We start from the raw sequence: 15,251 nt of genomic DNA, 5'->3' as shown, positions 1-15,251 counted from the left end.
GCTCCACTAGTTTTCTTAGCATTTCAGGTTATGGTGCAAGAATTATGTATGTATGGAAGTGCACACACACAGTTCTATCACACATGCTTTCAATTTAATTAATTTTAATTTAATTTAATTCAATTAATTTTAAGGCTGTACTGAACTGACTGGAAGGTAGTGGTAAGACGCTACCTGCTGACTTGGAGAGATTGTACCTGCTTAGTTCTGCAACCGTTATGGGGTGTTGCCACCAAATAAAACCTGACTTGACACCTTCGATGTGTTCTCACTGACAGTGGTACTAATCTGTGCATAGAAGATCCACAGTCAAAAGAAGGCTATTTTAAATTCTTCCTTGTCATTTTTTTGTTCATGGATTCAATGTGGAGATCACATTATTGATTAACTGATTAACTTGATGCCATAATTAACACTGTTGTCATTATTTAATAGTATCATTAGTATGTCATGGTTTTTAGAACTGAAAACAAAGTTATGTAGAAATTATAAATTTTTAACCATATGTGTGTTTATCTTTTTCCTGGTTTTATCTTGCCTGCAGCAGTAGTACCTAGAATTTAGGATATTTATTTTCCTTATATCAAAGAGGCATTTTCTGGAAAGTGAAAATATGCCTTTGTGCTAATGGGTGTAGAGAACGGGTATGTAAGGGTTCTCCTAGGTGAAATATAAATAAAGTAACTCAGAAAACCAAATATAGCTCAGCTTGGATTTCTTGATAACAGATCATCCCAGGTTTGAGGTTAAAAGTGTTTTCACGTTCTGATTTGATTTATTGGCTGTATTTGACTTTATTCCTATGACAAAAGTAGTTGGCCTGATATTTGGATGAACTCTGGCAGGCTTGTAAGTGGAACTTTTGCTCATGTGCTCCATATAGAAGAAACAGCAAACACTGTAATATTTAAAAAAATTTTAGCAATAACAAATTCCATGGCATTTATGTTTGTGTTTGTTATGACTGTTTGACAAAAACGTCTATTTTGAGAGAAGGAATCTGATTTTAGTAAATCAATATAATAAAGCCTTTGATTTTTTACAAAAGCCAGCTAACTGTAACTTCAGTGTTGGTATTTCAAGGCCTCTCACTGATATTTTAGAAGTTTGTGGTTGTTTGAGCTTCCTTTCCAGGCCCTGGGGAAATAAGAGTATGGTAAATCAAAGCCCAGATCACTGTTTGCATTTATTTTACTTCTCATTATGCCATGTATGCAAACACTTAAAAGAAATAGAGAAAAGGTATAATCATGATAAGATCCCTTTTATAGAACAAAGGGGAATACATTTCTAGTTTAATTTATTACACTTCTTCTTAATACTATAAACTTGAGTGGCTCATGAAGTTTGACAGTTCCCTTATACTTTTAATTCAGTTATAGTATTTTTTAAAATAATTACTGCCTTTTGAGGGATAATCCAAGAAAATAACTGGAAAGCATTTTTTCTGATCTGAAATGTGTCTTAATATCTTGTCCTTTCCAAGTGAGGAAGTTTTAAAAGTACAAACTGCAGCTGAGTACTTAACTGCCATAAAAAGTCACCATGTTGCCTTTGAAATAAATTTTCCATTTGCATTTACTGTTTTCTTTCTGCTTTCCTTCCCTGTAACAACGAAAATCCAGTGTATGATTGAGGATATATAATGAATCAAAAATATTTAACAACATCCAATGAAATCTAAGTGACACTTTTTTCAGCACTCTATTGTGTAATTGTGAGAGTGGAGGAAAAACCTCTGCTGATTTTAAATATTGCAAAAAAAGTTTTGTGAGTGCCATCCTAAATCTGGATGCTTTTTCCCCATGCTAAAATGAGATGCTCTCAAGGCTGACTTCTTTCATCCCTGTTCTCTTGAGAGAGGTTCTGCATCAAGCTTCTCAGGTGGCATAAGGAAGCTTTGCATATATTGAAGTTAACAGAGGGATGACAGATTATGCCAGCTGAGAATTGAGGTACAAGATTCTAGCTACCAGAGCTGAAATGATAAAAGCCTCCCATGAGAGGTAACCTAACCTTTCACAGTTTATTGATCATCTGACTTGTACTTCTGATGTCACTAGTTATTCTTAAGATTTCAGCTTCTCTCTCCTGCTGTCTGCCACGCAGGTCTTGCTGTGGCACAGCTTCCCCTAGAAAGCTGCCAGATACCTCTCCTCTTGGGAACAGGCTCCATATTAGGACATTTTCTACAGCTTTGAACGCTGAACAATTGCTGCAGCAGTTTTTCATCCAGTCTTCGTCCTCTTTAGTCATGGCTATTCAAAAACACTTTGCTTGCTTAATTTCCCAGCATCCTCACAACAGACACATTGCTCCTCTGTTAGCTCTTCATTTACACTGTGGCCTCATTGCCACCCTATCAGTGTGCCAGGGCTGCTCTTAGATTTCAGAGTGAACAGTGCTCCTGTGATGCTGCTTATCAGTGCAGAAAGCTCAGAAATTTTAATTCATTTTCCTCATCTTCATCCTGTGCTCATGCCTCATTGCGTGACCAGTCCTTCTCTGTCCCATCTCCTGCCAGTTAGCTTGTGTCTCACCTGACTGCCAAAGTTTCCCTCTTACCCTCTGTTTCCTAATCCTGCAATGTACAGCCTGCTACACTATTTCATTTTTTCAGTCTTTTCAAAGACTTTTTTCAGTCTGTTTCAAAGACACTGTTACAGTGAATGAGTTGGCACATAAATATAATTTTAAAAATTCTAGGTTTAAACTGATGAGTAAATTTAAACAATTATCTTTATCGGGGGGTTTGGGGTGGGGTGGGGTGGGGAAATCTTCCACTTTTCCCACCATCTAGAGCTCTTTTCTATAAATTCTTTAGAGCTCTGATTATGTCATGACTGACTGATGGCTAGTCCTGCAAAAGGGAAGAGTTTTCACTTTCTTTGAAAGAAGAGGCCAAATGGAGGCAGTTTCTTTTGCACTAGAATTTGCAAATTTTTTCTGGTTTGCTTTCATTTTATGAAAAGCATATGCAATCTATAAGAAGTACTGTACAAGTTAATAATAACAACTTTAGGTGGACTTTGTTTTGTACAGCAAAGTTCAAAAGAGTGGCGCTAGTATAAACAACTCTCTCATTCTCTCTTTTCTTTGTAATACTTCACCAAGAGGATGTCTGGGGTGAGGTGTGGCCATTTCTAGGCAGAATGGTTCTTCTAGATTTTACTTGGATTTTGTGTGTTTTCGGGAATATGTTTTTATTAGCTAATACTGAAATTGCCAGTTGGATGCCCAAGGCAGGAGAAAGAGCTCACCAACTTCGTGGCCTATTCCTCTGTCCAGCCTTCATTACTGTCCCAGCCCACAGCATAATTGAGACGTTCCTCTGGGAAAAGGTTAACTTGGATTCCTACAGTCCCAGCAATTTCACACAGTTTCTCTTATGTAACAATCATAAATGTACTAGAGAAGATGGTCTGATAAGCAAGTCTACTGGAATTCTTCTTCATTGCATCTCAAATTGTAATGGTGACTATTCAGCTGATGGTAGCATTGCTTGTTTCAGTTCCTGGTTTTAAAGATGGCATAAATGTCTGCCACGAAAGGTAACTACCAACAAAGAAAGGAGATTGTCCCCCTTGGGAGATGATAAGAAAACAGGCTGCTTTATTTTTGATATTTTCCTTTAGCACTTCTGATTTGGAAGATTTTTGTTTCTAATACACCACACATTGAAACCAGTCACCAGAAACAAAGCTTGAAATGCCATCTCTTAGTGGAAGGCTTAACAGTTGTTCAGTGGTCCCATTTTAAGGAATGGTTTCAAAAAGCAAGGCCTGAGGGTTAAAACAAGCTCTTTTACCTTTTCTTACATATGATCCAAGCATCTAAGTCACTCAGCAAACGTGCCATTCTGCAAGTGTCTTATTTTCTTTCCACAGAATTTCAAAAGCCCTGTGGGAAGTGCCATTTATGGAATATAATTGCTATGGATGCTCTTCTGAGACTATTTTTGTTGTTATGTTTCAAGATAAAAGCAATCTAGTATTTATAGGAAAAATAAATACATATGCCTTTTGCAATGTGTTGTAACTGAAAATTAAATATTTTTCTACTCAAATTTTGGCATATTTCCTGGAATCACTGAGCTTTCAGTAACATTTTTAGTTAATATTCTGCAGCCTACTGTTGTATTCACTGTAGCTGACATGAGCTCAGAGAGTTTGTCTTTATTTAACCTTAGAGAGGAATCCCAGGCTTGCTCTGTAGTCGGCAGAGCTGTTGGGAAGGATTTGCTCTGGACTGTAGTGGAAAGAATAAGGAAAGGATCCCACTCTGAATCATGCCTGCTACAATTTTACTCCATCAGTGATACTGAAAATCCAGCAAAACAAGTGAAGTTAGCCTTTGTCAAACTGATTAATATATTCTTTTGTTATCCATCCCTTTCCTTCTCTGTCTAATATACTGATGAATCCTGTTGCTTAAGTCATGCATCCCACTGCTTCTTGTGATGTTTGAAGTTGAGGGCACTGATTAGGACAATTTTTTACCTGTAAAATACATATATCTGTGTAGAAGGTGTGAAAAAAACATAGAAAACTCCAATGAGAGTAAACATTCTGTATCACCTTTGCTCTCTAGAGACAATTGCGTTGGGAGGGGTAGGGGAGAAGATGCTTCAGCTAAAAGTCAAAGCTTTTAAAGACGCTGATTCTGTTTCTCTGCTCCATTTCACATTTTTCACACTGATGTACTTCCACAGGGCTGCTTTATCTCATTCTTGTTAGCTACTAAAGGAGAATGTAAATGGCCTGTGGCATTAGGACAGAGGAACAGACAACAGCAAACCATTCAGTTTGATTCGTAATCTTACAGTTACTTGTTTAGAATAATTTAACTGATGAGGTTGACTATTACCCAACTAGTTATTACGAAGTACAGTTTTAAGATAGTAATTACCCCAAAAAGATAGTATTTCCTGTGTTAGCAGTTAGTATTGGAGGTAACTTCAATGTTAGCAATATTTATGCTAGGAAATAAATGCCTGTCTTCATTTACCAGTAAATAATGGCATTGAAATTACATGAAATATTATGTATTGATTTCTCTGGATTCAAGTCTTTATAACTAATTTCTGTCATTAGTGGTTTTTTTCCCCCCACATAAAGGAACAAGGTTAAGGCCAACTTGATGAAGTAGATACTCCAGTGCTAGATTTATTATTTGAGTGTGTTAAAATTCTGGAAAACGTGTAGCTTATCAAACTGAGCCTCGGTTCAGTTGTAGATTTTACTAATAGTGAAAGGAAATTTCCACTGTCAGAAAAGTCTGGAGGTCTCCTCTCATGCTAAGTTCTCTGAAAATGAAGAAGTGGGATGCTGGTCCATGATAGGAAGTATAATCAGCCTGAGTCGCGGTGAGGATATGTAGGGGTTGATTTACAACCAGTATGTGCAAAATAAGCTGCAGGGCTCAGTTTGCAAACACTATTGTGAACCAAACTCTGCGGGGTTCAGTTTGCAAACACTATTGTGAACCAGACCCTGCAGGGCTTGCCGAGCTCCAGTTACTATTACTGCTCCTAGTAAGGCTTATTATCCTGTCACAGAAGATGTAAGAGAATCCATCTCTCCCCTTTAAAAGTGATAAACCTTTGTCACCTACAATGCAATTAATGTTAAAAATAGAAGAGTACTGATGATAAGATTGTGACTTGCAGGCAATGAACCATTGTCCAAGTACAGGAGACTTATCTGGAGGGCCAGTCAGCCTACACCGTTTGCTGTCAGTTTGCTGATTGCCATTTCTCTCCGGGTTTGATGAAATATTCATGTCTTTGCTCTGCTCTCTGCAAGCACTATTGATTTCTTGTATAAACGCAGCTATATTTAGTCTAGACAAATGGAATGTGGATTGCTGCTGAATAAATGGGATGAAAGGCTGGGGGTTTGCCTGGATGTCTCTCTTGGTCGGTAGCAATTATTTATAATCAAGAGTAGTTTTTGTAAGTTAAAGGTGATTTTTTATAATTTGTCTCAGAACAAAAGTAAGTACTTAGACGCAATCATTCTGTTGGGACAGAGGGCTAAGAAGGCAAGTTTGATCTGAGGTTTACAATCATAGTTATTGGGATTTTTATTTTTAAAAAAAGCTGGCCAGAAAATTGTATTTTTTCAGAATTTTGAGAAGAAAAAAGTATGATCAGTAGAAGAGATTTGATACCTTTTCTTTTTATAAATTTTTTGCTATGATATGATTACCGTATGATTTGATCATACAGTTAGAATTCACTTCTTTCCGTTTGCTGCAGTTTCAACTTTTGCAGCTTCAATTTTGCTGCTTCTCCTTACTAAAATATTTCTGTTTCATTTGGTTTTCTCCTTGAAAACAAGTACAGCTGAAGCAGAGAAAAAGGAGAAAATATACTTTAAATCTTGTTGCAGAGTCATTTCCAACAACATGTTTGTTTTCAATTAATAATCTTATTTTCCACTGGAGATAGTGGAGGAAGAGAAACTGGAGAAAATGTGTTTGTGTTCCACTGCCCTCTCGTGGATGGAATCAAAACTGCTGAGCTTTAACAGAGACTTTCAGCTGCTATTTATTTTCCTCTTGTAGAAATGTTACTTGCTTGTTTTTTCTGTTCCTCTACAACAAGTAAAATTGCACTCAGTCACTTCACTTAATGTGAAAACCAGAGCTTTACAAGTATGTTAGTGAAAATGATCAAATCTCTCTCTTCTACTGCTTTTTCGTCCCTTCTATTTAAATTAAGAGATAGAAAAATAAGAATTTTTCGTTAAGTACTTTAATGCTGGATTAACAATACATAACATAACTACAAAAAATAGGAATATTTCGAGATGTTTTTAATTTCTTACAAACCACATATAGTGTATTATGTCTAATCCACTTCAGGCATTGTGGTCACTTTTCCAAAAACTTTATTAAAACTTTTTGTGTGTGTGAAATTATTTTCCTGTAATGTTATATGTGTTATTCCTCTGTATTTACCAGGTATATTTTTATACAGTACGTATGTGTTACACCAACCTTAAAAAATCTACACACTAACTTTGAAAAATGTCTTGCAATACAGGGAGAACTGCAATGCCTTCATCTTATGCTGAGGAAGTGCCCTGAGTGTTTATTGTGTAGTATTAATAGTACCTAGAGATTCTCACTAAGTATGACTCCACTAGGCTGTGACATGGTTTTAGAACAGGGTTGCTTTTTAGTCTGTTTAGCAGAATATTCATCTGTGAGTATTTTACAGGGAATGGAAAGAAAGTGTGAAATAATTTGTATAGTCTCCAGTCACTGGTAGGAGTGTCTAAAGTTTGCATACAGCATAGGTTGCATTAATGTTTTGAAAGGCCTGTATATTGAAGCTGTCTTTGAGTGAAATTGGTCTTTTTCCTTTATTTATATATATATATATATATATTTTGTTTTTCTCTTCCCCCAGTGGATGTAAAGTCGGAGGTTCCTGTGGGGTTAGAGCCTATCTCACCATTAGACCTGCGAACTGATCTCAGGATGATGGTTCCCATGGTGGACCCAATTATGCGTGAAAAGCAGCTACAGCAGGAACTACTCCTGATCCAGCAGCAGCAGCAAATTCAGAAACAACTGCTGATTGCAGAGTTTCAGAAGCAGCATGAAAACCTGACCCGCCAGCATCAGGCCCAGCTCCAGGAGCATATAAAGGTAGCAACATTTTTCATTTATCCCTCACTTTATCTGCAAACTGAATATCCTTAGGCAGACATGAAAAGGGAACATGCCTGAAAGGTTTGCTGTGACTGAGAGGTGGTGTTTGAGTGCTTCTTTCTCTGTGCTGGGCTGATAAAAACCTTTTCAAGGCAAACTCCTAGCACCCATCAGTGACTTGCTCACAGCAGACCAAGGCAGTGCTATGAGGATCATCAAACTCATGAAGCTCCACATACACAGAAAATCAAACTACCTATTTTACAACCTGGATTTTCAGCCAGACTTCAGTATGGCTGTCTTTTTGGTATGTGCAGTTATTAGTATGTTAAAGACTTTCTGGGGGCTACTGTGTAAGTTTGTGACAAAAAAATCAAATATAGGCAAGTGTGTTTGGAAAATGGAGGCAGGCCCTGAAAGTATTGTGTTTTCACTCTTCTCTGAGCTGCCTCATATAATATAAAAGGAAATGATTTATGGGATTGTATGTACTATGGTAGGATTCCTGGTAGGACCGGGAATTTATGATCTTGCCTTTCTTTTCATTTTTTCCTTGTTACCTACTTGCCGTTATGCTGCTATGCTAAGCTTCCACTCTGGGCAGCCAGAGCTGGGTGATGCACAGGCAAAGAACACTGTGCAGTTTCCAGGCGTCTTTGCTGAAAGAGGAAGAAGTGAAACCAGAGCAGCAGGCTGCTTCCTGACATTAAGACTTCATTTTAGTGACAGCCATGTCACTATCCCTCATAATGCAGCATATCCATTCATATCCAGTATAATGCACTACCCTGCTTAAAAGACTGGGGAAAATCAGTTAAGAAATGGAAAGAAGTGTAAGCACAAAAGCAAGCACCAGTCCACAGTTACTCAAGGGGGTTGTTTTAACCAGGACTGACCTAGAAAACAGTGCAAACTGCACTTTCTCATGTCTTTTTGTTCTGTGCAAGTTACAACAGGAACTCCTAGCCATTAAACAACAGCAAGAACTCCTTGAAAAAGAGCAGAAACTGGAGCAGCAAAGACAAGAGCAGGAACTGGAGAGGCATCGCAGGGAGCAACAGCTTCCTCCCCTCCGAGGCAAAGAAAGAGGACGAGAAAGTAAGAACCAATGTACCGTGAATCCTAATAAGAAATTAATCTATTCCCCTTTGCATTCTCCCAGCCAAAATGGACTATGAACAGGAACCTGTAGGAAGGCTTTTACCATGTGAAATACACAGCTTCACAAGTCGAGGCTGTGCTTGGAGAAGGGCAGGGCCACCCACTGCACCCACAGAAACACATTTCTGTTTTGTGTGCAGACTTGGAGGACCAGTGGAAAGCACAGTTTGACAGACCTGTGTATATGCTTCTCAGGAATCTAGCTCTTCTTGTAAAAATTGAGGGAATTTGAAAGCCTAGAGCTTCACATGAGGACCTCTTTCTGAAGAGCTTATTTCTCAATACGGAAAGCACTACAAACCAGCAAAAAATCAAATCGCTTGCTGATTAACTTATTTGAGCATTGTTTCAAGATTGAAAATATAATGAAATATTTAATAATACCTTTGGATGAGACTTCTGAATACTTTTGCTAGCACTTTTACTTTTTCAAACTGCTTGTCTTTGTTCTTGATGCCATGAGGCTCAACCAAGAGCTATTTGTAGCTCATATGTAGTTTGGGGGAAAATAAGCCAGCTATAAAGGGTTGGAGGGATTTGGTGCACACTAGAGGGAGACAGATACAAATAGTTCTCCTCAGTGAGGCCAGTTTAAAAATCAGGTTGAAGTACAGTGTGAAGGTATTCAAGATGAAGCTGCCACAAACAGATAGTGTTACTTGCCCTAAACGAGCACAAGAACTAACTGACAAAGACCAAAGCAGAAAGGGGCTGTACACCATGAGCCTGCTTTTTTTTTCTTGGGTGGAAAAACATGTCAGTTCAACAGTTATAAGGTGTCCATGGTTCTTCCAGTACTTTGATGAACAATGAGGCCATATTGACCCAGAAGTGTGAGGGTGGTTGAAACTGCAGGAAGAAAAGGTTCCTCTAAGTGGTATGAAAAATCAGCATCCCCATAAACAGTTGGGTTTTATTGGTGCTCCTACCAGAGGAAGAGCAGAGATGTGAACTCAGTGGTTCCCTTCTCAATTTAACTTGCTGTTCAGTATGTAGCAGCCAGCCAAGCAGCTTGTGACCCCTCTGGGCCCAACCTGAGCCCCAGTGTTTGTTGTTGCTGATGATCTGGTTAATGAGTAGAGAAGGAAAGGAAGGTTCAGGGAAGGGAGTTAGGGTGTGAAGCCTAGGGGTAGCAGAGGTATTTTGTGGGAACTGGGTCACAGGGGGACATGCACACCAGCTAGCTGTGAAGTATCAAGTATGCCTTACTGCTGCTACTTTCAAAGAAGTGGGTTTTCTTCCCCCCCCTTTTTTTTTTCTTTTTTTTTGTCACTGATTCTGGAAAACCAAAGGATTTTTCTTTTTCCTACTTTTTTTTTTTTTCAATGAAGAGTATTATGTCTGTGAGTAAAGAAGCATGTCCCGTGCTGCAAGTAGGAGTTGGAAGTTTAACCTTACATTGACATGCTCTTCTTCTTGTGCTGTATTGAGCTAGCCACCATGAGAGGTCAAAATGCACTGTCTTCTGTCTTCCAGACGTTACAGGTATAGGCTCTGAAGGGACTTCAGTGAAAAGTCTCACTGCTGACTCTTTCTTCAGTGTTCTGTTCATAATCAAGACAGTGTTTAGAGGGCAGTTTGCTGTGTTGTTACTATTTACTTTGCAAAAAAAAAAAAGACATTCTTTACTGCATACTCAAAGTGACCTTTTGTCACTGTCTTTTTAGTTCTATCCTTGGGTTTGTATTTGGGAATTACTAGGAAATAATATAAATTCTTTAGATACATCTGGCCATGGATAAATGCCCTCATCTACTGTTGAAATATTCCTTATGACTTCAATGGAGTTTAGGTTTATGGCCAACATAAGGCTTCTACATAAAAACATATAATCCAAATGTTATCTCATTTTGACTGATTTCCACTGATATTTTTTATAGTTTACAACACTTCCAGCAACAAGACACAGACTCTGTTTAGGTTGTTTTTTTCTTTAAAAATGTATTTTTTTTCAAGATAAGATACATTTAATTCTGTGTGTCTCAGGGGCAGTGGCCAGTACAGAAGTGAAGCAGAAACTTCAAGAGTTCCTGTTGAGTAAATCAGCAACAAAAGACTCTCCAGCAAATGGGAAGAATCATTCCATGAACCGCCACCCCAAGCTATGGTACACGTATGTTCAATATTAAGCTGTTTTCTTGTCTTGTTGAGATACCAGTTAAAACTTACCAGAATGCTTTTTCACCAGGGTTATTGAGACTTTGCCTCCAGAGCAAGGCAGGAGTTCAAAAATCAGCAAAAAGCCATAAGTGTTATATTTCTGGTTAAACTGAGCACTCAGTGTTCAGTGATGAGAAGGCAGCTACATAGAACAAGATTCTGTCAGATTTTTTTATTTCAGCTTCTTCATCTTCTGATGCTATCACAAATACCTGTCATTTTTCTAAGTATCTTCAAATTTTGCTGTTAGAACAACTTTGTGTTTGACTTACTTGGATTTGGAATCAATCACAAAACTTATTTCTTCTTGAAGAGATGCTTGTTTGATTCCAGTGAAGTTCCTTGAATGGCATAAGTAACTCCACAGGATTTTGAGAAAGATAGTGGTCATTTAATTTTCGGTCATTTAATTTTTCTTATCCTGATGGATTTTAATATCTGAAACTGCATATTCTTATGATGCCTTGGCCTTGGTAAGAATCAGCTTAGACCTTGAAGCAAGTGATTTTGTTGAGTGCTGCAGTGGGCCTATTAACATGGTAAGAGTTTACAGTTTTGCAGTTTTTATTCTTTGCCCTCCCTTTTTTTTTTTTTTTTAACTAATTAGTTCCTTTTTGACTTACTGCAACAGACACATAAGTCAGTCCTACAAAATGAACTCTGACCACATTTCTGAAAGGCTTCAATTTTATGCCCAAACTGACTTTCAGTAGGACAAATGGAAATGCATGTGGTATACTGGTTTTCCATATTGTATTTGTTCTTTTTGGATTACTGAAGGCCTGCCTGTGGAGTTTGCACTCTGAGCTACCCAGAGCACTAGGGTAACATGATTTAATGTATTGTTACATTGTTTTTGGTGCAGATACAGTACTTCCTTAATTTTTTTCTTCCGCATAATGTGTCAAATTCTTTTATAAATTTTCTGGACTAATAATCTGAGTTTAGTTCTGAGTCTTCAGATGAGTGGGAGGGAGGAGCTTTGCAGAGCATGCCTTCAGCTACACTGCAGAAAGTAGTCCTTCCTTCTCGTGGTAGTTCCCCTTTTGACAGAGACATGGTATTAACTACACTGTGTTAGAAAGACAAGGAGAGTCTGTAAAAGGCCAAGTAAAATTATGTTTTAATAAACACAAAGTTTGAAAGTTTCTCTCCTGTCCCCCTCTCCCCAACTCTAAATAAAAAAATCAACCAAAAAAACCAAAAAACCAACAAAATCAACCAAACAAAAAACCCTACCAACCCCTGTCTCTGAGCAAACTATGCAATTTCTATGCAGTTTGCAGTTTTTGTGTTCAGAAAGATCTACCCACCCTATTTCTTTCATCCAGCAGTTATCAGAAAACACGCTACAGCTTGGAGCTTCTCTGCTGATTTGAATGCTATGTGCTGCAGAGTGGTGTGCTCACAAAACGTACAGGTTGAACTTAAATGCAAAATTTTATCTACCTTGTACACTAAATAGTTTATTTGGGTTTTTTCAATAGATAATAATAATTCAGTATGTCTGGTTAATTTTATACAAGCCCCCCCCATCCTGAAAATCCCCCACGTTTTGATAGGGGAGGCTTGATCAACACATCTATTTGTATATGGTAAACAAGACTTAAATGGCTTCTGCTGTGTGTCAGCTGATTCATATTAAAATGCAACCATCTGAAATGGTCAATTCCCCAGACTGGTGACAGATCGTGTCTGTAGGTCAACATGACTCTTATCCTAGGTGACTTTTATAATGAGTGAAAAGAGTGCATTCTTGGGAATCCCAAGGAGTTCCATAACGTACTGTAAGAGTGAAATTGGTTACATGAGCCTGTGGTTTGTGCACACTTACACGAACAAGAACATAAACACAGCTGAGACATATGTACAACATGTGTAGATAGTTACTGCTGGTCACCTCAGTGACTGCTAATTTGTGACCTCTCTGTGTCTGCTGCAGGGCTGCCCACCATACCTCACTGGATCAAAGCTCTCCACCCCTGAGCGGGGCCTCACCACCATACAAATACACTTTACCAGGAGCACAGGATGCCAAGGATGATTTTCCACTTCGTAAAACGGGTGAGTTAGCATAGTTTATTCGAACCCCTTGCCCAGCAGTTCTCCCACCCTTTACTTCAACCAGGCTGTCCATCAGCAAGGCATACACCATATGCCACAAATCCTATTCAGGATGATACTGTGGGTAAGTTCAAAGATCCTGACTGCATCTTTACAAGGTCAGACTGGCCACATGGTATCAAGAGTCAGTGTTTCCCAGTGCTAGCAGCTAGTGCAAGCTTCAGTCCTGATAAATTCAGCTTCTAAACAGACCACATTTTCAGGGACCTTTATTTTCTTTGTCTCAGTATTACTTCTGGCTTTAGTAGCTCTGTCTTGCATAGTAGATACATTATCTATCTTCAGACAGTTTTCTGCCTTTAGACGGTGTTTTTTCAGGGAATTTTCAGGGGAATTCATGGAAAGAGGAGGAATTGGATTAATATTATATTTTGTGTCATTGGTTGCCAAAGTTTGTTTACATATGTGCATATATACACACATTTGCATGTCTTCTTATGCATAGGAGTATGCAATATTTTACTATGTTCTTTTGAAGGTTACTAAATATTTTAGAAGATTTAGCAGTTGAGTGTTTTATATTGACAGCAGGTGAACTGTAGACTTGACTTTTTTGCACCATAAAGAAAGCTAGAAGGATGGCGATGGAGTCCGTGAGGCTGTTGCCTCAGATCCTTGGTGCAGTGACTGGTATCCAGGAATGCAGAGAGACATTCAGAGGAGGGGGGAAAAAAAGGAAAAGAAAACATTAGATCGCTTATTGCATGAGTCTGCTGTTGAGTGATATAGTTACATTCAGAGAGAAAGTCTGACCCCCTACTGTGCTAACAGCCTTTGAATGTGATTTAGCCACTGGGAGATTGAAAACTAACTGCAAAACTGGTACTGACTTGAAAAGAAGTGGCATTTGGAACCAGCATACATTCAGAAAGAAAATCCAATCTGTATCTAATATTTTGGGGCAGACTCTCTAAGCTCTTATTATTTCCCCAAATATTTTCAAAGGAATGAAAGCATGAAAAGCAAAATGCTAATTTATTCTATCTGAGTTACCCTTTGTATAATATGGTGGCAATATAACAAGATTCTATAAAGTCTTGTTTGGGCTGTTCATCACAATAAGCCCTTATGTGGTTCTCTGCTTAATACCACTGTACAACTTATATTTTCTGTGCCAATAGACCATATATTTTCATGTTTTTAAACAAAAGGCTATCTACGTCTTCTAAATGCTGTGAATTCATCTACATGTTTTCAAGTGCAAGCTTTTTCTTCCATGTGTATATATCTTAAATGTTATGATTGATATTTATGATGTGTCAGACTGTTGATCTGTAAAACAAAACATTTTCAAACATTGTAACAGTAAAGTTCTCGTGCAGCTGCTAATACTTTTATATCTCTGTGGGGGTTTCAAAATATTCCTTAATTCAATTCCCATTGTCTGCATAAGAGGACTATAATATAATTAAATCCAGATGTTTTCTATATGTTATTCCAAATATTTGGGCATGCAGTGCATCGGTTCCAAAATTGAACAAAGGACATGATGACTCTCTGCAAAGATATCTACAGAGTAAATAGACAAATACTAATATAATCATTAGTATAGCCATTTCTATGACATTTACATAGCAATTCTGATAAGCAAATATAAATGAAGTATACAGCATGTTGTACATTACCAGTGGAGGATATTTGATAGCTCTCCACATCCGTGAAAATAGCAACTGTTAAATATCCTGTTTACACATCCAGTCTCTCTGTGTACTAGAGTTGTTTAATTCCAGCCTTCAGCAACATCCCCACAAAGGTTTCAATGATTGTTCATCAGGTTGAGAGTAAAAGCAACAGGAACCAGATCGACACAAGTCAAATGACCCTAAACTGATCTGGGTGGTTATAGGGCCATCCTCCAGGCAGAGGGGACATTGTGGAGCCTGTGTCATCCTCATGGGACCTTACTAGACAAAGATGTCCCATGAACGCTCGTGTATATGGACAGGCTGTAAGCCTCAGAAATCTGACCTTTGCCATGAGGGGTGAACCTCTTTTCCTTCCCTTTAGGCTATGAACGCTTATTGCCACTGGCTCCTGGTAAACCCTCTGTGGTGCTGAACCTGCGTGAAGTCAGCAATTCATATGAAAGCAGACTTCACATTCCTTTCGGTCTCAAGAAAGGAATACCTGTTGTGGGTTTTAAT

At 38.2% G+C, this 15,251-nt stretch overlaps 1 protein-coding gene across 1 annotated transcript in view; it reads left to right on the top strand.

Annotated features, from left to right (window-relative positions):
• Window positions 1-15,251, top strand: part of HDAC9 (histone deacetylase 9) — a 451,751-nt gene that overhangs the window by 222,763 nt on the left and 213,737 nt on the right. The window contains 4 exon segments of the mRNA XM_050308389.1: window positions 7,418-7,659; window positions 8,610-8,760; window positions 10,810-10,936; window positions 12,926-13,047. Of these exon segments, the coding sequence (XP_050164346.1) occupies window positions 7,418-7,659; window positions 8,610-8,760; window positions 10,810-10,936; window positions 12,926-13,047 (642 nt within the window).

This window comes from Myiozetetes cayanensis, unplaced genomic scaffold, assembly GCF_022539395.1.
Source record: "Myiozetetes cayanensis isolate MyiCay16 unplaced genomic scaffold, myiCay2020 scf1, whole genome shotgun sequence".
Taxonomy (NCBI): domain Eukaryota; kingdom Metazoa; phylum Chordata; class Aves; order Passeriformes; family Tyrannidae; genus Myiozetetes; species Myiozetetes cayanensis.
Note: the sequence above shows the minus strand (reverse complement) of the source record. Positions and strands in the feature narration are given on the sequence as shown.